Source organism: Macaca fascicularis, chromosome 11 (assembly GCF_037993035.2).
Source record: "Macaca fascicularis isolate 582-1 chromosome 11, T2T-MFA8v1.1".
NCBI lineage: Eukaryota > Metazoa > Chordata > Mammalia > Primates > Cercopithecidae > Macaca > Macaca fascicularis.
This window is the reverse complement of record NC_088385.1, coordinates 4,365,865-4,388,794: the sequence shown is the minus strand read 5'-3', so window position 1 is coordinate 4,388,794 and position 22,930 is coordinate 4,365,865. Positions and strand designations below refer to the sequence as shown.

The 22,930-nt window shown below is 48.0% G+C and overlaps 2 protein-coding genes and 1 long non-coding RNA gene across 5 annotated transcripts in view; 2 read left to right on the top strand and 1 right to left on the bottom strand.

Moving 5' to 3' along the window:
* The window catches only part of PRMT8 (protein arginine methyltransferase 8), a 177,979-nt gene that overhangs the window by 86,277 nt on the left and 68,772 nt on the right, over positions 1-22,930 (bottom strand). For 2 of the 3 annotated variants that reach the window (XM_005569836.4, XM_074006109.1), the window contains exon 1: positions 12,162-12,653. The exons of the other annotated variant lie outside the window; for it this stretch is intronic. In XM_005569836.4, coding sequence (XP_005569893.1) covers positions 12,162-12,236 — 75 coding nt within the window. In that variant the 5' untranslated portion in view covers positions 12,237-12,653. Of the gene's footprint in view, positions 1-12,161; positions 12,654-22,930 lie in introns of those variants that run through there. 3 annotated transcript variants of the gene reach the window in all.
* LOC107126626 (uncharacterized) lies at positions 9,019-18,301 on the top strand. Its single transcript, XR_001483226.4, has 3 exons — positions 9,019-9,152; positions 10,071-12,692; positions 14,212-18,301. It is a non-coding gene; the product is annotated as an uncharacterized lncRNA (long non-coding RNA).
* On the top strand, positions 21,945-22,483 carry LOC135966135 (10 kDa heat shock protein, mitochondrial). The gene has a single exon (XM_065523584.2). It carries the CDS (start codon positions 21,978-21,980, stop codon positions 22,284-22,286), a length of 309 nt encoding a protein of 102 aa, XP_065379656.1. The 5' UTR covers positions 21,945-21,977; the 3' UTR covers positions 22,287-22,483.

Genomic DNA, 22,930 nt, shown 5'->3' with positions numbered 1-22,930 from the left:
TCATACAGGAAAGGTACATGTGGCCAATGATAGTTCACTGAACAAACAGTTTTAAGTCACTAGCAGGCACCAGCTATCGTGGTAGATGCTGGGGTTCAGTGGTGAAGAGCACAAACAGTGTCTACTCTCACAAAGTTGATGGTTGACTTCTAGATGAGGAAATAGGGAAGTAAAGCACAGGGTGATACGTGCTGAGATAGCAGGCATTGGTGCTATAGGATAACATAGGAGGAGACTTGGATCTGCAGGTGGTGGCAGGAAAGCCTTCTTGGAAGAAATGACATCCACACTGAGACCTGAAGACAGAGTAGGAGCAATGAATTGAGGAGGGGAGGTAGGCAGCTGAGTGTGGCTGGAGCAGAGGGAAGGGCTTGTAAGAAATGAGGATGGAAGAGGGCTCAGGGGCATGATTACACAGGGGCTCCTGAGCCTGGGTGAGGAGTGGGTCATGATCCTAAGAATAATGGAAAAGCCACTGATGGGGTTTAAGGAAGGGAGAAGCATTATCGGGTTTCTATTCTAGAATGCGCACTCACGCTGCTGTGAGAGGGGAACCAAGCAAGTAAAGGGAGGGTGCACAGAGAACATCCAGAAGATCACTGCAGAGATCCAGCTCAGGGGTGAAGAGACACGAACAGGGACGGCCACAGTGGGCCTGGAATGTGGAGGACAGATTCAGCACAAAGAGGAGAAACATTTCAGATGTAGAATCTCCAGGTCTTGTTGTGGAGAAAGGAGACAGCAGAGTCCAGGCTTGTGATTTTGGTGACTTATTACTAAGAAAAGTGAGAACGGCAGGAGCTGGGAAGAGGGCAGGACTCCGGAGGCAACCCAGTGAACCTGAGGTGCCTATGACATCTCAGTGAAGACGTCCTGCAGGCAGGCGGATACGCCACGCCAATCTCAGAAGAGAGATGTGGGCTGCAGTCTGAGGATGGAAACTGGTCATGATGCTGAGAGAGCGGATGGGGTCACCTGGAGACAGCACGCAGAGAAGGCAACCACAACCCTGCCCGGAACAAGCCCACAGCACCACAATCACAGAATCAACGAAGCACATCAGCTGCAAAGTCAAGGCTGCGTAACGTCTCTGACCCTAAAACTCGGATCTGTCTTTACAAGACTCTCCCTCAACTATTCCCACGCCCGGCCTCACCTTAACATGTTTCTCACAGGAAACACGCTCTCCCGCATTGACATGTCAGACCCTGCGTGTAGCTCAGAAGCTCCAGGCCAGTAATTAAATTTGTACCTCATGTCTCACATATTATGAACTACAAATCACACAGGACATGTGTGTTTGTGGATGAGCATGTTCTCCTGCATGACGGACCTACTGACTCAGAAGCGTGTACACATCCTCACATAGAAACATCGCGACACCCTGCAGTCTGTCTGGAATAGGTCATTTGTATCTACTTTCAGCGAACATCAGAGTTGACTATTCCCATTTTGAACTATAAATTTTCTCCTAAAAGTGAAACAACAACTGGGCAGAAAAAAAAATCTTAAAAGTTGTAACAGTAGGAAAAAGAAGAAGACATCTGCCAGCTTTATGTCGTATCCCATTATCAAATTTAATCCTCATGGCCAGCCTATGAAATGGGTTTTACAATCCCACAGGGATGAAAGTGAGATCCAAAATCAGATCTGACTACCAAACTCCCCCCTACACCATTCTGGGTCAACAACTTTAATTTGGGAAAAGGCCGGGCGCGGTGGCTCACGCCTGTAATCCCAGCACTTTGGGAGGCCGAGGCGGGCGGATCACAAGGTCAGGAGATCGAGACCACGGTGAAACCCCGTCTCTACTAAAAAATACAAAAAAACTAGCCGGGCGAGGTGGTGGCGCCTGTAGTCCCAGCTACTCGGGAGGCTGAGGCAGGAGAATGGCATGAACCCGGGAGGCGGAGCTTGCAGTGAACTGAGATCCGGCCACTGCACTCCAGCCTGGGCCACAGAGCGAGACTCCGTCTCAAAAAAAAAAAAAAAAAAAATAATAATAATAATAATAATAATAATTTGGGAAAAAAGGGGAAAGAATACAAAAATTAGCAGGGCGTGGTGGCACACGCCTATAATCCCAGCCACTCAGCAGGCTGAGGCGGGCGAATCGCATGAACCCAGGAGGCGGAGGTTGCAGTGATCCGAGATCGCGCCACTGCACTCCAGCCTGGGGCACAGAGCAAGACTCCGCGTCAAAAAAAAAAAAAAAAAAAAAAAAAGGCCGGGCACGGTGGCTCACGCCTATAATCCCAGCACTTTGGGAGGCCGAGGCAGGCGGATCACGAGGTCAGGAGATCGAGACCATCCTGGCTAACACGGTGAAACCCCGTCTCTACCAAAAATACAAAAAATTAGCCGGGCGAGGTGCCAGCGCCTGTAGTCCCAGCTACTCGGGAGGCTGAGGCGGGAGAAGGGCGTGAACCCGGGAGGCGGAGCTTGCTGCACCACTGCTCTCCAGCCTGGGGGACAGAGCGAGACTCCATCTCAAAAAAAAAAAAAGGAGAAGAAAAAGAATTCTTACAAAAGGAATAGCATGTGCTATATACAGGTTTATTTTCCTGACTCATTCAATAAGAGTAGTCATCAATTTTCTACTATGTACCTGTGGGCAAAAACTGAACTAATGCATGTTAATAGAGAACATGCCTTAATTAGGGCCCTATCTACACTTCTGATGGGCTATAATCGTTTGTGGAATTCTTTGACTGAGCCTCCCCAGAGAATTACTGTCATAACTGCTTGTCAGAGAGAGATGAAATCCTTGAATTTAATGTGACTATGGGAATTAGAGTCTTTCATTTACTGGGAGACCCAGGCTTGAAAGGCCACCACTTTACTTTAGCTAACAAGAGATGGTCTTTCACAATAAAGTGACAAATGGGGCCCTAATTGAGGAATTTGTTAACAGCCTTCCCTTTATAGTGGCATTAGCCCCATTTGGCCTTAGCTGTGCCACTCACACAGCTTTTATTCTGTGGGATTTAGTGCCAAGAAGACAGGAAATTTAACTCAATAATTAAACCTCCAATTTGTCATGTCAGCCTGGGCATCTCTCTCTCCTATCTCGTATCCATGCCTCAGTTTCCCTCAGTAGGAACGCAGGGGAAAGTCACCAATCAGTCCGGTAATCAACATGTAGGAACTGAGCAAGGCTTGAGGGGGTGTCAAGCCCAAGAGAAGCCTGAGTTAGCATTGTCTACCCCCAGGGAGCCTCCCGTAGAGCATGACCACTTCTCTTCCATACCCCAATTCCCTCACACCTGTAGGAACTCCATCAGGCTTCATTTTCATCTGATAGGTGTGGACAAACACCTGAGTTCTACATCCCAAAGCTGAGAGTGAGCCTGGAGAGTGGCAGGCAGCCTGTGGGTCACAAAGGCTCCCTGTTCCTCCTATAACTGGGGCCCTTCACATGGCACAGTGGACCTCTGGGCAGGGAAGCTAAAGAGCCCTGCCTTCAGCTGCTTTCTTGACTCTACCTGGCTGACCCGAGAATGAATTCCCTGAATCAAAGGTGCCTTCCCTCAACTGCTCTGCTCTCACCCCTCCCAGTGTCGATTCCACAATGTCACCAAAAAGGCCCTGTACTTATCTGTTCTCCTTTCATACACTGTTGGGTAAGCCCAGATTACTGATAAAGCTAATCTTTCTCGAGTATTTACCATGTGCCAGACATGTGCTTTATGTGAAATAACTCACTTAGTCCCTGCGATAACCCTATGGGATAATGCACCATTACCCATACGTAGCATAGGGGATGAGTCCCACACACAGGTAACTGCAGTAAGTGGTACAAGCTGGGAAGCAGCAGAGTTGAGCTTGGACCCAACTAGTAACCCCACGCTAACCCCAGAGCCTACACAATTAACCCCCACACAAAACTGCTGCAGGCTGAGAAGTCGGTGGCCTACACGGCTTATTCATTGTCCTTCGTACCCTCCAGAATAGCCCTTCAAATACGTTGCTGATCAGTGCCCAAGTCTACCACTAAAGTAATTCCTCTGACAACTACAAAGCAAAACCGCTGGGAGGATGAGGGGATCTAACCCAGGGAGCCTATTACAGAGCCACAAGCTTCAGTCAGTTACACGCTCGTTTCCACACCTGGAAGTGTATCTTCCAAATCTCCAGGTGGGTCGGAGCTGGTGTGGAGCAAAGGTTAGGACAAGCTTGGGGTTGGGAGTGTGGACAAAAGAGAGGAAGGAGGCCATGTCAACAGCAGAGAGCATTCCAGCGCTGCTACTTACTGGCTCCGTAATGTTCATCAGGATAATTAAACTCTGAAAATTTCCGTTTCCTTAATTGCAAAACAGAATTAATAAGAGCTGCTTTGTAATATTGTTGAGAAAATGAAAGAAGGCAATGTTTACAAAGTTTACACGGCACCCAACGCTAATATGTATGTTAAAATGGTAACTCTTGCTATGGTGATTGCTACTGCCCAAGGAAAAAGCCATGATAAAGACCCTGGGAAGCCAGTGGGTACCGTGTGCAGCTCAATGAGAAGCAGGAAAGGCATAAGGGAGAGAGATCACTTTCTCGGACTTTGCAACTCTTCTGAGGCCATTCATCAGCCATTTGCTATATGGCAGGCACTGTGCTGGGTAACGTCATGAGTTGAATTGTGTCATCCAAAAAGATGCATTGAAGTCCTAAACCCCCAGTACCTGTGACTGTGACCTCATTTAAAATAGGGTCTTTGCAGATGTTATCAAGATGAAGTCATATTGGATTAGAGTGGCCCCTAATCCAACAAGACTGTTGTCCTTATAAGAAGATGTATAGACACACGCAGGAAAGAATGCCCTGTGAAGATGAAGGCAGAGACCAGATGATGTGTCTACAGCCAAGGAATGCTGAGCATCGTTGGCCACCACGGGAAGCCAGAAGAAAGGCAAGGAACAGATTCTCCATGAAGACTTCGAGAGGAACCAACGCTGCTGGTATCTGGATTTCAGACTTCTGCCTTCCAGAACTGTGGAAGAAGACATTTCTCTTGGGTTAAAGCCACCCAGTTTGTGGTTATTTTATTACAGCAGCCCTGGGAGGGTAACACAGGTGATGAAACTACAAAGATAAATTTTAAGAAACAAAGTTCCTGTCCCGGAGCCTTCAGTATTCATTTTATCCCAGTAAAGTAGCTGGATGAGAGTCCAGACCTAAGACTGATGGCCTAGGGTCAAGCTTCCAAAGAGCTATACTTTGTTAGACAAGTACATTGTCTACTGGGTCCAGCTAGGAACCCAGGCCTAGGGATAGTTTAGATGCACAGGGAGAGTGAGGTGACGGCTGTTCCTGCCACAATGATGTCAGACCCCTGTCACCCACACGGCATAGTATTGGAGACTGTGAAAGTGAGGATGGCAAGATGGCGGTGGAAGCAAGAAAAGAAGTCCTGGAAAAAGGAAGGTGGGGCTGGTGTCTCTTTCTAGGTTTCTTCCAAATTCACCATTCCACATTCTTCCTCCTGTTATTTTCTCCACCCTTTCTCTTCACATTTTAAGTTTCTACTCTGGTTCTTCTTATGCCTTCACAGCCTAGCGGATGAGAAAAAGCATTTTGGCGATTAGAAAACCAGATTTTGAGCTCCAGCCTCATCATTTACCAGCTGTGGGATTTTGAGCCAATAACAGTAACTCTCTGTGCTTCGGTTTATTAATCCAACAATGGGGATATATGTAATTCACAGCATTACACACAATGCAATGTATTAAGCGAGCATTTTAAGTTCTACAAGAAGGAGAGAGCTCTCACTATGCACGATTCCTAGACCTTATGGAGAGAAACACTGGTCTTATAGACAGTACAGATCAGGATATACCAGAAAGTTGGCACAAAAAATAAAAACAATAGATGAGATGCTACGTTTAAAGGAGGTATAAAGAGCACAGACCCAGGAGTCCACAGGGTCTCGACCCCAACACAGAAGAGCTCTGTGATATTGGACAAGTAGTTCCTATCTCCTGATTAAATGATTTGAGTTTCCGCCCAGCTTTAAGATTCTATGACTTTATGAAAACATGCACATCAAGCTGTTTGCTCAATATAAAATTACACTTTAAAAAGAGATCTTTACTTATGGGCCACTCATTACAAATATGGGAAAAACTGTGATGCTTGAGGGAATTCTTATAACAAGTGAAGTAAGAAAAGACATTTGATGTGTGAAATATCCAGTGGCTATTTTGGCTGGATAATACTGGAGAGGCAAATCTCAAACACTCCTCTCTTAGCTATTCCTATTAGAAGTCTAATATCAGAATATCAGAAAAAGGGGTTGGAATCAATTGGAACAAAAACTAGTAAAAAGGGTGGGACAACCCCAAATGGAAAGGTAACCAGCCAGTTTTCATCTCTTTTCAGAGTAACATAAACGAAGGTGACTCAGATTGCAATTGAAGAGTTTGAGCTCAGACTTCAGGGAGAACTTCCCACTACTGAGACACTCGAGGAGTTTGGGGAAATTCCCTTCTCTGAAGCTTTTGAACAAGAGACCGAGTGGCCAACAATGCATCTTGGGTTTGGTTCTCAGAGACAGAGGCATGGACAGAATGACCTTTCAGAGGTCCCTTCTAGGCTGTGCTCACTCTATCTTGTGACTAAGCCAGTTCACAACAGCACCACCTGCTTGCTTCTCACACACAGAGGCTGCTTTCAATTACCTTGGCTGTTCACATATTTTCAGGCTGCCCATTTTCCCCCTGCTGGCAGAGTAGACTCCAAGGTGTAAGGACTGTTTTTACAGATTTTTGCATGTTCCACACTGGTATGTGATAATCACTTCACATCGCAGTTAGCAAAGAGGAAATGAAACCCACTCCTGAATTGGAGGCAGGAGTGCTGTGTTTCACCGTCTTTGACAGCCAAAAGCCAATTTAGGACTCTCCGAAAAGCCAAATTCGCCAGGCAAAAAAAAAAAAAGTGGGTATCTTCTTAATTCTCCTGAGCTCACTTAAGGACTGAAATCGGTGTTTGCAGAGGGAGGAAAAAGTGACATGGACTGGGGCTTTATGGATCATTTCAGCTACAGAAATGAGAAAGTGGGAGAATACTTTCAGTTTGCACTTTTTTTGGCAAGACTCCTAAAAGCTAACAGGATAATAATCATAAACGCTTATTGAGAACTCACCATGTAGAAGGCAATGTTCTAATTCCTTTGCATGAATTAACCCTTTTCATCATCACAGCAATCTTAAAAGGCCCAGAGACGATAAGCAACTTCCTCAGTGTAGCAACACATCTACTAGGTCCAGAGCTGGATTGAAAACGAGGAAGTCTGTCTCCATAGTCTACTAGTTAGTGTACACACTCTGCAGAAACAGACATAGATGAAGACCATCCTCAAAGAACTGGGCCTGATTCTTCCTCTTCCTCAATTCCCCGACCCCTGTAATAATGGGACCACGTTCTTCAGCTGAAAGCAACTTCCTGAGGAGAAAGATCTATTAGCCAAAACCACCAAGATACACCATGCCAGAAGTCAGCTCAGTTATCCCCATAACTCACTGCAACCCCTAATCTCACTGTCACATTGTAGGATTTTTTCCAACCTGTAATTATTCCCTCTCCCTGGGCCAGCAAGTCAACAGAACATTAAAAAAACAAACAAACAAACAAACAAAAAAACAGTCTCCAAAGTGACTCTTTGCTAAAACTGTTTCCTGCCTCCTGGGGGCTCTCCTTTGAGGTGATAAAACCCTAATCAGGGAGTCATCACCATAAATAATGCATCATGCATCAGACTTTCACCAAGAATCAGTAAAGCAAGCAGTAGCTCAGGAGGGTCCATTATCCCCCATGGTTCATAGTTAGGAATTGTGATTAATCCATTTATCTGCTATTCAGATGACTACTCCATAGTAAGAGTCAATCATTACTGAATATTGAATAGGTATATGAATAACCAAAATGTACCCGTGATTTGACTGGCTTCAGCACCTTGATTCCCAGAATATTTACCCATTTTGAGTTTCAAAAGTCCACAGCAACACAAGTACAGCAGACGGGTGGGGTGGTGGGAGATAGGAATCCCAATTTCCAGAAAGCCATGAGTGACTAAAGCCCAGAAGCCTCAAGAGTTTGTTTACAATCACAAACATCAATTCAGTCAACATTTATTAACATTTATTACTTATTGTGTGTGAGGCCCAGTACTAAGAACAGGATATTCAAAAAAAAAAAAAAAGTGCATTATCTAATAGACATATAAATAGACACACAAAAAGCCAATTATCTTGCAATAGGAAAAGTGAGAGACAGGCGTTAGGAACACATAAGAAAGAGTAATCACCCTCCCTGGGGAGAGAGGATAAATGGCAGATCTGGGAAGCCTGCCCAGAGGAGGTAACATTTGAGCTGGGTCTTGCAGGTTGAAAAAGATTGTTTTCCAGAGAGAAGGGGGAAAGAGTGGCACAGGCAGAGGGAAAAGCATGCACAAAAGCATTCAGGTATGCAGTCAGAGGTCTTTTCCGAGATTTGCATGATGCAGGTATTAATGGGCTATGCGCACCATGCTAAGGAAGCTGGGCTTTATTCAGTGTCCTGTAGGCAATAGGACAACTTCCTAAGCTTTTAAAGAGCTGCCTGATCATGAGCAGATTTGTGCTTCCAAAAGCTGATCCAGTACGGTAGGATTATGAGGCTGGATTTGAGAAGAGGACCCGCAGTTCAGAGGCAAGTGCCTTAGTGAGGGCAGAGGTGAGATGACCTGTCTTGGGCACTGACAATGGGCTGAAGAGGAGAGTGGGACTGGAGGCTTTGCAAATATTCCAGAAGGCCACAGAGGAGGTTTCTGATGACACCCAAGGAACAGGGGAGAAGGAGAAGAGGCTGGCAGGAGAATGGTGATTCCCTTAGCTGAGGAAGAGAAGCATAGCTGAGTGATCAGGAGAAAGCATACATGCAATTAACACTACTGCGTGTTTGTCATGTGCCGGGGGCTCTCCTGGCATTTCCTTACACCCATACCTGCCCTATTCCATGAGGAGAATCAGCTCAAGTTAACAGAGAAGGGAACTGAGGTCAGAGTGGTTGAAGAGTGCCTCCGGGGCCACCCATTGCCAATAGTGCCCAGCAAGCATGTGAAGTTGATGCTCTCATGCCCTAGCTGGCTACTTCACTTTGTGGAGGGAGGCTCTGGTCACAATGTAAGTAGTTTTATTCTTCACTTGCTCCCTTCCTGCCCAATGGTTGGAGTATCTCTCTGTATCTTTACCTTGTGAACGAATACCTCCTCCCATCCTTGCCCACCCCCATCACTGCATCTCTCCCTTCCAAAGTATTCCTCTCCGCCCACTCCTCATCTACTCCCATTCACACATGGCATCTTGTTAGAAATAGCAAGGGTAGGGCAAACAGCAATGAATCAGAAGTGGGGGCAATCTGTGTTTCAGGGCTGACTTAACCCACCAGATGACTTTCAGCTACTGCTTGACCTCAGCCTCGGTGTCCTCAACTATAAAATGGGGATAAGAAATGAATACTAATCTTTGCTTATCTCGCAGGTTTGTTGTGAGGATGGAATGAGATAAACAACAAAAAGGAAAAGGTGGCTACAGGATTATCCATCATAGTTGTCCATGAGAGTGGACATCTGAGCCCCCCCAGAGCAGGGACCAGGTGGTCCTCATGGGTACCTAGCTTTCCTGGTACAGAGCCGGCGCTTGATAAAGAGATGTGCAATTCAGAACTAGGACCACTACCACGCTCCGCACCACCCACTGACACACATGGAGGCGTGCTCCTGCCGCTCTCATCCACCATAAATGCAGGCAAGCCCACAACACCCCACTTTTGGAAGTGCTGCTCTAGTCCTGGCTTATTCCAAAAACAGCCAGTTCCTGGAGGGAAACCAAGTGATTGTCACGCTGCCTGGATGCCTCCGCTAGGCACGTTTGACCAAGTCTGGGTTCTACCCCTTCTGCAGGGAAGTTGCTAAGAACTGATCCGCCAACCTGGCTCACACCCCTCCAAGGAGCCCCAGCTGGGTGCGTCCCTCCCCGCACTGCCTTGGTGGCCCGCACGCGACGTGGTTTTTTGTTTGTTTGTTTTGTTGTTGTTCGCAGGAGCCCGGCCGCCCCTACTGCTGTTTTCATTGATGCCTTGAGCAGAGCTGGCATGTGCAACTGCTGAGAAGGGGGAGCGCGGAGCGGCGGGGGAAGCAAGTAAAAATAGCCTGGCGCGCGGCGCTCTGCCTGCTCCGGACGCCTTTAACCCTCGCCGAGGTTGGGAGAGCGCAGCAGCCGGCGCTGCACACTGCGGAACCTGGCAGGGGTCTGCACCCAGACCCCAAGTGGCAGCGGGGGTACGAGGCAAAGGGGCCAGCCAAAACTTTTTTTTAGAAAAATGAGCCGGGCGTGGGGTGAGGTGGAAATGCAGGGAGGAAGCGCCTTCTCGCTTCCAGGGCTCCAGCCACCTGGCAGAGACCGCTACGTGCCCGCTCGCTCCACATTTCACAGAAGCGCGGCCTTGAAACCCTGGGCTATTTTTAGAAACCCTTTCGGCGGGTGGGCGATCAGAGCGCGGAGGGTGAGGGGACTGGTAAGGATGGCTTTCTTCTGGGAGGCTAGCCGCCTCGCACTGCACATCATTCCGAATGTCTGCTCTCAGGTGGGGGCTGGGGAAGAGGAAGTGGTGAGGGGACGGCAGGCATGCAGGCTTTGCCCTAACTCAAGGAGACAGCACTCGCTACTGAATGCCCCACTGCTTTCAAGTCCCGGAGCGTGTTTGTTTTGAAACCGACAATTGCCAGATGCATGCTGCTTCTAGTCTCTCAGAGGATGGGGATTGATAAAGCGTTGCTGCCTACGCGGTGGGGCAGGGGTTTTAGCAGCAGAGTTAAGACCTCAAGGGAAGAAGACCAGGAAGGGTCTCTCTACCTTTTTGCATTCCGGCAAGACAGAGGGACAATCCCCGCGCCACACCCCCGTCCCCGCCCCCCGCTGCATATGGGTAACCATATGTGAAATGTGCGGCAGCCCCACCAGACACCCAGCTATTAATAGAGCCCGGGAGTTTGCTCTCTGTGTCTTTTTCCTGCCACTGAGTAAGGGATGATCTTCACACACGTGCCCCACTCCGCCCCCACCTCGGCGCACCGTTTCTCCAGGAAGGTAAGGGGCCTGCCCACGCTGATCCCCTTCGTGACTACAGGTGCCCAGAGCCTACGGAATAGTCCGGTTGTTGTAATGACAGCGGGGTCAGGGCGAGGCGAGGGATCACAGCCTCGAGTCTTGGGACACAACGCCCAGCAGGGCTCTCTGCGGCTCAGGGCCAGCTGGAGAGTAGAGAAAAAGGCCGCCGAAGGCGGGGGCCAAGAACGCAATTTGCGGAGCTACAGCGACCTCCTCAAAAGCCCTTGCGGGACGGGCGGCTGCAGACCCGTTTCTCACTGCAGCCGGCGGCGCGCAGCCCCCACAGTCCGCGCAGGCTCGGCTGCGGCAGGGGCGGACGCTGTCCCTGGTGCTGAAGGTGGCCGCGGCCCGTGTGCCCTGCCGGGTTAAGCGCCCCAGAGGCGGCTCTGACATCTGACGATTGCAGACTTCTCTCTGGCCCAGATCTGGGCCGGAGGGTCTGTAGGAGGTGCTCAAGCCCTCCCGCCGGCTCGGCCCCCGCGGCCGGGAGCTCTCCGCGCTGCTGCGGGGACGGAGAGCTCGGGGACCGACTCGAGCTTGAAGGGTAAAGCTGAGGCAGCGGCAGGAGATGGTCAAGACACTGCAGGGAGCAGACCTGGCCCCAGGATTACCCACCCCAGCTCTGCACAAAGCCGGGACCCGGGAGCCCTCACGGAGCCCAAAGGAGAGGGCAGGGGAGCGCGGCTGCCCAGGGTTTGGGACTTGGGGGCAGGAGAAGGGAGCAGCGGGCGGCAGGAGAGGGTGATGGGGTGAGAGTGACTGTTTTGCATTTTCAAGAGGGAGGGGACCTGAGACATGAACTTCCCCCCCACCCCCCACCAACACACACACACACACACGCGCGCGCACACACACACACACACACACACACACACACACACACACACACACGGAGGCCGGCAGAAGCAAGCGGGATGCAGCTGGGGAAAGTTTGGCACTCGGTGCTGAGCGGCGGCGGCGGCGGCGCGGTGGTCCGGGTGGGCGGCGGGGTCTCCGAGAGCCCCTGCTCGCTCGCCTCCTTACCTCGGTGTTCTCTGCCGCGTTCTCCGCCATTTTCCTCCTTAGGAGCAGGCAGCGGGAGGAGTGTTTCATGCCCATAAGAGCCAGCAAGGATTTGGTGATACAGAGATAGTAGAGAAAGAGAGAGAGCTGGTGTAGCTTTAAAAGAGAGAGCGAGAGAATGGGAGAAAAAATTCCAACCCAGCCCCTCTGCTGGAGCGTCAGCCGGCACAGTCAGCCACAGTGGAGTCTGTTCTGCAGTCTCCACTTTGTTTTATTTTCCTCCTTTCTCATCTGCTCCGGATTCCTTCACACAGTTTCAAGTTCTTCTCGTGCCCCCGACCCCCCTCCCCGCCCCTCTCCACCCGCGCTGCGGGCTAAGCGCGAGGGAAGCCGCCCTGAAGGCTCCGCGGCGGCGGCGGCGGTCGCGGATCCTCTCCAGGCTGCTCGCAAAGTCCGGCCGGCCAGAGGCAGCCGCCAACTCCTCTCAACTTCTGCCGATCCGCTGGGCGAAGCAACACGCTTCCTGCGCGTCTCTCCTAGGGGCTGAGCCGGGTGAGTGGGGGCGGGGTAGGAGGTTCGGTGGAGCAGGCGGCGGCTGGGCGCAGACCGAGGGCCCCCAGCGCCCCCGGGCCCGCCCCCTCCCCTAGTCTCCGAGGGTCTTGGCCGCCTCCACTCCCTGGCGCTGCGCACAACTTGAGCGGAGACCAGGCCCGCGCTGGGGGCCCAGAGAAAGCAGGCGCCGGGCAAGGCTCTTGCAGGTTCTCAGACCCGGTGCGCGTGCTCCCACCTAGGGCGAGCTCCGGGCGAGACCGGGCCACAGTTAACTCGCACCCTCCCCACCCCGTCCCACCCCAGCTCTCCCGCTCCTCTGCCAGTTCCTGGATCCTTCCTTGGCGAATTATGGTTTGGGGAATGAAAGGGTGGGTGTCTGGATGGGGGAGGGTCCTTAACTCCTTCAACTCTAGGGGTAAGTGTGGTGTCATTCTTTATCCTTCTCTTCCATTCTCTGTACCCAAAGCCCTTGGGACTCCAAGCCCCTTTCAGGTTGAGAGGCAGGGGCAAAGGTGGCGGCCAGGGTGGCTTGGGAAAGAGGGTGGGAGAAAGTCAAATGCGAGACTGCAGTGCCCGCCGCCCCCCCAACTCCAGTCTTCCCTGGCAGCCCCCTGCCCACGCATTTCTCTTCTCCCTCCTCACCCTTCCCCCACCATCGCCAGATTTTGAAGTCCCTTTTATGGGAGAGAGGGAGGATGTCACGCACCCATCAGGATTCTCTTGATCCTTTTTTAAGGGAGTTTAGGCGGCAGCAGGGGGTGTGAATTTTTATACAATGCATTCCTGTCTTCACTTTGAGAGCTGCTTTTTCTCTGTCTTACTGGCCATCTGTCGGGCAGTGGGAGATAGAACAAAAGCGGGGGACCCCACTCTGCCTCTCCCTTTGCAGCAGGACACTCAGGCTGACTCCTTAAAGCAGCTGCACTTTTAAGCTTTCAGCCTACAAGTCAGGGACTGAGACCTAAAAGATGCTGCCTGAGCACCCGGCTGTCTTCACGTCATCTCTGTACTTGTTTGGGGAGGTCCCTCCCAAATGCCCTATTTGCTTTTATCATCACCTTTGATAACTGGGAAGTGTGAGCCTGACTGTCCTCAACTAACCCGAGTCCATTGAAGAAAAGGGCTAGAATCTTTCTCAGTACGAAATATGCCTCCATCATCTGGTCCTCGGGGAAAGAGAGGATACATTGCACTAAGTAGAGGTGAGAAGTGAGGGATAGAGGAGAGGATGAAGAATGAGAAGGATGAAAATGTAGCAAGCGGCTTGAGTTAATGAGACTGTGTGTGTGTGCATGTGTGTGTGTGAGATCTTGAATAAAAAGATGGCCTTAACCTCCTTAACCTTTTCCCTTCTCAGAACACAGACCTGGGTTAGAGCTGGGGGTGAGTGCGCAGAGTCCTTGACAACACCCAGTCGTTCTTCCCGTTCACATCCTGCCAAGGTGCAGAGAGTGGTAGGGAAATAAATGATGTGAATCTGGAGGATGACTTTTACCCTATTGAATTCCTTTTTCTCTAGGCATCTTCTCAGAGACAAAAGATTCTGAGAGACACCTAATCCCCTACCAAAAGTGTCTCGGTGTTTGTGCAATCAAAGGAAATCAGAAAAGAAGGGATTCTCACCGCTCTGTGGTCCAATCCTCTCATTTTACAAATAAGGACCCCAAGATTGGACAGAGGAGGACATTTGTCCATGGTCCATCAGCAAGCCGAGGACCCAGCTCCCCAGCCTCCTGACTTTCAGTCCGACACTCTGCCCCCACCCGGCACTGCTTCTGCTTGTGCATCCCTTCTGTGACTAACCAGGGAGGAGGGGAGCTGAAACAAGCTCCCACCGGAATAGGCTGCTGCCTGTGCGTGATTATGTTGCTATGAGAACCTCAGTGGGTGTGTTTCCTCCTTTCGCTGTTGAAATCTTTTGCTTTGCTTGGCTTCTCCCCAAGCACAGACACATCTCCCTTTGGAATGGGGAGTGGAGAGGCTGAGATGAAGAGCTATATTCTCATGGCAAGAGTTTTCTATCCCAACCCATCCAACCCAGAGCCAGCCTGGGGCTGGGAGTGAGGAGCCTATGCCACTAGGGTGGTTCCATAAAGGCTGGAGTCCAGGAAGGAACTGTTTTGAAAGTGGATACTCTAGCCCCCTGGCGAGCTGTCTTAGAACAAAGAGAGTTCCTGCTATGTAATCACCTAAGATCAAAGTCACAAGCAAGCTAATTATCACTTTAAGAGACTAAGTTTGGGGTGATTTGTTATACACCAAGAGATGACCTGAACATTCACTTCTTATGATGGTGAAAAGTGCCTAGCACAGAGTAGGTACTTTGTAGAACCCTTTTCTCAGCATCCCCACCATTCATGTGAATTCAGTCTTTCTCCATCTCTTCTGCAAAAATACATTAGCATAGTCTTTTACCAGGTTCATTAGTTTAGTCATGCCACAAACAATTTACTAGGCATCTCTTAAATGCCTAGCTCATTAATAGGCACTAGACTTAACAAGAGGCAACAAAACATATTGAATTGACCATTGATGAGCTCTTAATTTAGTCATGTTGGATGCTTTTAAGGGTACACATCTTCTGTAGAACTCTTAAGGAGATTTTCATGGGAGGCAAGAAAACACGTGGGATGATAAGGGGTTCAGAGAGTTCACTAGGGTATGAGTTAAATGGGTAGTTTGAAACAATAGACCCTACCAGGTAAAGAGGTTCTGAAGACGCATTTTATTTACGTAATTTTTCTTATACGAGATCTTCAACGCAACAAAAATAAAGTGCATAGAACAATGCCTATCTCACGGCAAGTGCACAAATATTATGTCAACATTGGCTAGGCCCTGTCCTAGGCACATGAGTTAAATTTTATATAACACTTACTAAATTTTATAGAACACTGACTATATGCCAGAGACTATTCTTGACCTACATGTGTTCTCATGTAGCTGGTTCAACAGCTCTTTGAGGTAGATACTATTATCCCCATATAACAGATGAGAGAACAAAAACACAATAAATTGCCCGAGTGGTAGAGGTAAGATTCAAATCTAGGATACTTGATTCCATAGCATAAACCCCAAGAAGTTGACCAGGTTCAGGGAGCAAGACAGTGGTTCTCAACCTTGGCTATACAGTGGAATCATCTGGAGAGCTTTAAAAATACCAGTGCTTTGGTTCTACCCCCAGAGAGTACGATTTAGTGAGGTTTGGCCATCAGGATTCTTTAAGTCTCTAATTCTAAGGGACAGTGATGATTGGAGGACAACTGGACAAGAATATCTGTTGACAAAAAGACCTACAGAGGAAGAAGATCTCTAAGTTACAGAAGATCCAAAACAAGAACCCCACACTGTAAAGAGGTCTATCTCTAACTCAGAGGTTCTTCAGAGGCCTGGACTGGAGGAAAGCTGTGTTGGTGGTTGAGATGAGACTCTTGGGGAGGGTTATAATTAGAAAGGTTATCCAGCTTTGTGAGATGCTGCAGAAGTGAGTTTCCTATTACTGGAAAGGCTCAGATTAATTGTGGGCATAGATGATGTAGAGGCCCCACAAACACCGGAACCAGAAGGTTGAGCAAGCCCTCTGAGTTTCCACCTGCCTTGTGTTGGGACTCTGCTTTTCTGTCTCTTGCCAACTCTGAGCCCTTGCTGGAACCCCAGAAGGTGAAGATTGTACCATACTTCATCTCTAGGGGCCAACGAACCCTTCCTTTTGCTGTTGCCCAAAATTAAAGGCCCCTAGAATCAGGAAGCAGCATTCCTAACCTGCGGACCATGCTGCCTGGAAAATCTCAGGCTCTAGCTTGTTCCAATGGTGGTTGCTGCTAAAAGGGGAGATGTATTATGTGGTTTTCTCCTCCTCCTCCCAGGGGACCTCACACATGGCCAGGGTTCACATATGGCCATGGCACACTGCAGTGAATCCATGGCTCCTCAAGAATCAGGCCACAGCCGTGATCCATCACCATCTCATGGCAGCTAACCCAGCAGTGTTCTTAGTGTCTTCCACACCAGATGGGAGCCACACCAAGGCTGCAGCAGCCAGCTACCTGGCTGAACCTCCAGGCAGCCCCATATCTGGGCCGTTCTCCTATACAAAAGCCTCTGTGGTCCTATTCCTCCCTAACCCAAGGCCCAATATTCCAAAGAACAACTTGCTGAGTGCCACCAGTACCTGCAAAGCAATTTGAGGTGGGATTTTTTTTTGTGTGTGCCAGAACCAGAATGTTATTTCTTCCTTGCTCTGATAATGTCTGATTAAATCAATTCACTGTGGTTTTGTGCTGAATATGATACTATTTGCTTTAACAATATCTGGGAGGCATTTTCTTAGTATAATACTTCTGCATTTATAGCTCAATCCTTGCTGTTTTATTCTAAAAAGTTGAACACTCTTCTTACCTACCTTTCTCTAAGGATGAGAAAGACCCAAAAGATTCTGTTGTGCTGCCACAACAGAATTAGCTTTTTCTACTGAGTGGAGGTTGTACACTCCACCCCTTTCCTCCTTTTTAAATCTTTCACGAAGGCTTACCTTTTTATGGGAAATCTCTCCAGAATCCCTGAAAGCCACTGGAAGCCATTCAATCTATCCAGTGCAATAACTTAATACATATTTTTTTTCTATTAACCTTATGTGACTGTGGGCCAAGCATGTGCTAAGTATTCTGTACTAAAAGGTGAAGAGACTTATCTCTGCATTGGTGACCCTTATCTTCTGGGAAGAGTTGGTTAAATGACTAACTGTGATATACTAAGCGTTATAATAGATTTAGGTACTACAGGGGGTCTTATGCATTGGTTCTCATAGGTTAAATATAGCTATAATCAATGGCTCATAGTCAGGTAGGTCCTGCAAGCAGTATCTATTGATATGGACAGGGAGACCCTGGAGGCTACAGGGCCTCAACCAGAAGCCTGGTAGATTCCAAGTGTGGCTGGAGACACATTCTTTTTATCAAGATACCAAAGTTCTTGTATGTCTTGGAAACTTTCACAGATGAGAAGTTTTATAGCCTTGACTCTCCAAATACTCTGTTTACCAATATCACTTGTGGCATAACACATTGTGATCTGCCTTAGGATAGGGCTGATCTCTGGTGCGTCAGGGCAACCCGACCTGAAAATGCACAATGAGTGGAGGTGGTAAAACAAAGCTGTGATTGAGTCCACCTTTTCCTTTCTGGACCATGTAACCATTCTGATCCCTTTCTTCTCAGGGGATTTTATTTTAATTTAAACTTTGTTAGATTTTTCTTTCATTTAAAACTTCACCCTCTTAAGGTAATATTAACATTTTACTGTGTACTCTTCTCTATTTTTTGCTCATGCAAATATATATAAGACCTAAGTTATATATATATATAAAAGTGTGTGCTGTTGGTGTATGCTGTATATAAATGGAATCATGTTATATACATTACTCAGAAACTTGCTTTCTTCATTAAACACTGTATAATGGGCCTCTTTCCAGGTTACTACATGTAGATCCAAGTTATTTTTAAAAGCGTATAACATCTCACTGTATGGATAAACCATACTTTTCAAACAATTCACCTATTGATGAATTTTCAAATTCTAAGCAATATTTTAATAAATGATTTTAAAATATATCCTTATGAACAGAAGCTTTTATTTTCATATAATGGTTTCCCCCGAAGTGATATTACTTTAATATCCATTGCCAGTTCCTCACCAAATTGTAATTTCTAAGACTGTAGCTGCAACAATCGGAAGGGGCAAATCTAATTTTCTTTCCCTTTCCTACCCTACATCAAGTGCAAAAATACCTGCTGCATTCAAAGCCCTGGATTACACACTTGAGAAGGAAGATCCATGAAATAAAAGACGTAATCCTGTTTTAAATGTGTTTCTACAGCAAGAGCCTTCCAATGCCTGGGGAAAGGCTAGTGAGAGATGCTGAGACCTGGGGCATTCTTTCCTAGAGGTCTTTACAGAGAACAGATCGCTTCCAATTGCAGGACAACAGAGCATGGATTTAATGCATGAATTTAATGTCAATACATGAATGACGAAGAAGTACTGTGATCTGAAAAACTTAAGATTTTCTTTTTTTTTTTTTTTTTTTGAGACGGAGTCTCGCTCTGTCATCCGGGCTGGAGTGCAGTGGCCGGATCTCAGCTCACTGCAAGCTCCGCCTCCCGGGTTCACGTCATTCTCCTGCCTCAGCCTCCCGAGTAGCTGGGACTACAGGCGCCCGCCACCTCGCCTGGCTAGTGTTTTGTATTTTTTAGTAGAGACGGGGTTTCACCGTGTTAGCCAGGGTGGTCTCGATCTCCTGACCTCGTGATCTGCCCGTCTCGGCCTCCCAAAGTGCTGGGATTACAGGCTTGAGCCACCGCACCTGGCCCAAGATTTTCTTAATTGGCATCAGTTACCTGTCTCCTGGGTAGAACTACCACAAAGGATACTCAGGCCTGAGATGCACCCTCTGTTTCCTTTCCTTCCAGAGGCTGTGCCTGCAGGAGAGCCTGGATTGACAGCAGCCTGCCACCCCTGCCATACCAGTGCCTAGTAGAAGTCCACTCCCTCAAAAACCACACTCCCCACTCCCCAGAAGGCCTTGTTTGACTCTCTTTCAGACCAACATTTTCTGTATTCAGACTTGCCTGTAACAAATGACCTACCCATTGCCCTCAACCCAAGGAAGCCTTGCCATTTAAAACCTCCCAATGGAGCCTATCAAAGGGTGCTTCAAAGTGTGAGGGAGGCTGAGGGAGGAGGTAAGTGAGATGAAGGAGGCATTTAACAGAGCCTAGCAGAAAGAACTTTGTGGTCTTACAGAACAGTAAGTTAACCTCTCCATCTGTGTACAAACAGCTTAACGGTGATCACTGCCTGGCTAAGGGGTTGTGAGGATAAAATGAGCCAATGCAGATGAAGCACCTGGCACAGTTCCTGGGACATAGTGTTGTTAACACAGGTGAGTTTCCTTTTCTTCAGCTCTTCCTAAAAGACCGTATCTAACCGTAGGAGACAGAGACACAGAGTAATAAGGAGAAAGAGCGTGGCGGCAGGGGTCAGCGTGCCTGTGCACTACTAGTCCCAGGTCTGTCTTTCAGCAGCCGGGTGGCCTTAGGAAAGTCACTGAACCTTTCCGGGCCTGTTGCCTCCTCTTTAAGGGATTTGCCTGAGAAAAACCCTACATCCTCCTTCTGTTTGCCGTTTCATTCATGGTGTGGATTACGATGCTAACCACCTCCAAATGATAGCGAAGACTGGTCAGAGGCGTCTCAAACCAAAATTCAACTCTGATGGCCAAAACAAAGGCTGAAGAGCAGAACGCCCTGTCCCTCCCACTGTAAAACTGATGGGAAGGGAAGTTAGCCTGCCATCAGGTCAGGGGTTTACAAAGGAGGCCTGTAAGTAACGTTAATTACTGTGTTCACTCCAGCACTGGGCTCTAGTTTGGCTTTTCCACAGGTCAAAAGAGGTGCCATTTTTTAAGAGCCCCATTGGACTCCAGCAGCCTCAAAAGTAGTAACCAAGCAGCCATTATAGGTAGGCATCGCTTGATTTCCTCATCACTTGTCAGGAGGCAGAGCTTGATGGGGACATCAATGAATTTCTCAGCATTACAAGCTACTGGGCTGTAAGTCAGCATAACCCCATATCTCTCAACGATCCATGTCAATACATGAATCGCACACATCAGCAGATTATCGGAAAAAAATTGCTCTTTGACTCATTGTATGTATTATGTATTTTACATACAAATAAAATTTCTACCTGCCGATTCTTGACTACAAAATATATTCAAATTAACGTGCTGCTCAGACATACACAGTGATGGCGACAGACCATAGTCCCTAAAGCAGGGGGCCAGGTTGCTGGGGAAGCCAGCCAGAGTCCTCATCTTACCAGGCACAATCTATTCTGTGGCTAACTCACCTACGGAGAAACAAAAATCCATGTTTATCCCAGCGTAGCTCTCAACCTCAAGTCTAAATAAAGTGGGGTTAAGGACCATTCAAGTTATTCCACAGGAAAAAAAACAAAACAAAACCGTAATGGTTAAGTGACATTTTAAAATCACACAGCAGGAGAAGAGTGGTTTCCGTTTCTTGGATCTTCCAGGTATCCATTTATTTCCCACACAGCTGTCATTTACAAAGGGAAGAGCTTCCTTCTCCAGGGATGGAAACTCTGCAGGCAAGTCTGAGAGCTGTCTCCTGGGCTGTGGTTCTTTCCACGTAGGGCCTCACAGAAGGGAGAGGGAGCCTGGTGTCATCAGGAGAGTGACCACTGGCCATCTACCCATGGCGGACCAGCTGCTGTGCTAAGTGTGCTCCCCATGGAGCACACCCACCGATCCCCACACCAGCCCCAGGCGTTAGTTACATGGTTACCCCCACTTTGCAGATCAGGGAAGGATGGCTCAGAAAGGTTACTGAACTTGTCCAGGTCACACGGCAAGGTGCAGGTCGGAACCCTGCTTCAAAACCTTGTCTCCTTGACACCATCAATGGCACAGACCTCAGAGCCACGCAGACCTGGCCTTAAATCCAGACTCTGACATTTAACTAACTCTATGATCTTCGTTGCTCAACCTCTCTGAGCTCCAAAATTCCCATTTGCCAAGAGAGATGGGCCTGGTAAAACCTACTATTCTGGGCTGCTGTAAAGTTCCTAACCTAAAACCAGGCTCATTGTGGACCTCAATAAATGGGAGTGATGACATGTGGCGTGTGGCTGGATGTGACAGGCTCAACCCAGCAAAACTGCATGTGTTGTTCAACTCTCAGGCACACATTCAAGTGTAAAAAGGGCACCCCAGCCCCAGAGGCCAGAGTCTCTGTCAACCTGACAATGGCTGTCGTCAGGGCAACTCCACTTAAGTGACACCTGTCAGCCTGTGTTCTCGCTGTAGCTCTTTCTGTCACATCCACTTAGTAACTTCTCTAAGTGGTGTCACTCCAGCTTGCATACCATATTTGCAGGTGTTGAAGACATAGCTTTTTATTTTTTAACTTCTAGAACACTGAGCTTACATGTAGACCAGATATGCTATGCAACGACATCAGGACTTAGTTAATGCATCCTGAGCAAATGTGGGCTTAATCACAGGAAGGAAGGAAAGATCCAGCACCTTGGCAAGTGGCTGGTGGAGGAAGGAGGAGGAGAATGGTATTAGAATGACTTTGCATATGTGCCCCAACTCTTTTCCAACCTACAAAGATGGTCTTGTCTTTTCTTCCTTTCGCCTTCTCTTTAAAAACCTATCTATAGTCGACTAGAGCAGAGTACGAGTCTGAGGCGGAGGGAGTCATGGCAGGACAAGCGTTTAGAAAGTTTCTTCCACTCTTTGACCGAGTACTGGTTGAAAGGAGTGCTGCTGAAACTGTAACCAAAGGAGGCATTATGCTTCCAGAAAAATCTCAAGGAAAAGTATTGCAAGCAACAGTAGTCGCTGTTGGATCGGGTTCTAAAGGAAAGGGTGGAGAGATTCAACCGGTTAGCGTGAAAGTTGGAGATAAAGTTCTTCTGCCAGAGTATGGAGGCACCAAAGTAGTTCTAGATGACAAGGATTATTTCCTATTTAGAGATGGTGACATTCTTGGAAAGTACCTAGACTGAAATAAATCACTATTGAAATGGCATCAACATGAAGCTGCCCATTCCACTGAAGTTCTGAAATCTTTCATCATGTAAATAATTTCCATAGTTCTCTTTTATAATAAACTAATGACATCCAGTGTCTCCAAAATTATTTCCTTGTGCTGATATAAACATTTCCAAATAAAAATATGTAAATGAGTAAAAAAAAAAAAAAACCTATCTATAGTCATCTCCTGCAGCATAGTCCATGCTACACTGGGATTAATTTAAACTGAACATCTGTACCTTTTCCTCCTGGCCCGTAAAACAAGCCCTGGAAGGTTCAAGTCAGAGTTTGTGACTGGAGGGCTCTGAGCAAATCTTGCCCTTTTCCTTCAGCCTCATTTCATCTCAAGTTAGCTAAGGCAAAGATTGGGCCTCTCCCTTCCTTCCCCTGATTGGATAACAGAGTCCCTGAAGCCATTCTCATCACTATCCTTTTGCAGACAGAGTTTGGCACAGACTTTCTAGTCCTGTAAAATCATAGCCTAAATTTGGTTGCATTTGAAGGGAAGAGCTTGGGCCCGTGAGCTTCTGGGCCACTTTTGTCCATCAGCATCTCAGGCGAGCTTCCAAGGGTCTAAGAGGAGCTCGAGTATCACCAGGCCATGACAGCTAGTGTC

Coding starts and splice junctions, on each gene's coding strand:
- LOC135966135 (XM_065523584.2), top strand. CDS start 21,978: ATGGCAGGACAAGCGTTTAGAAAGTTTCTTCCACTCTTTGACCGAGTA.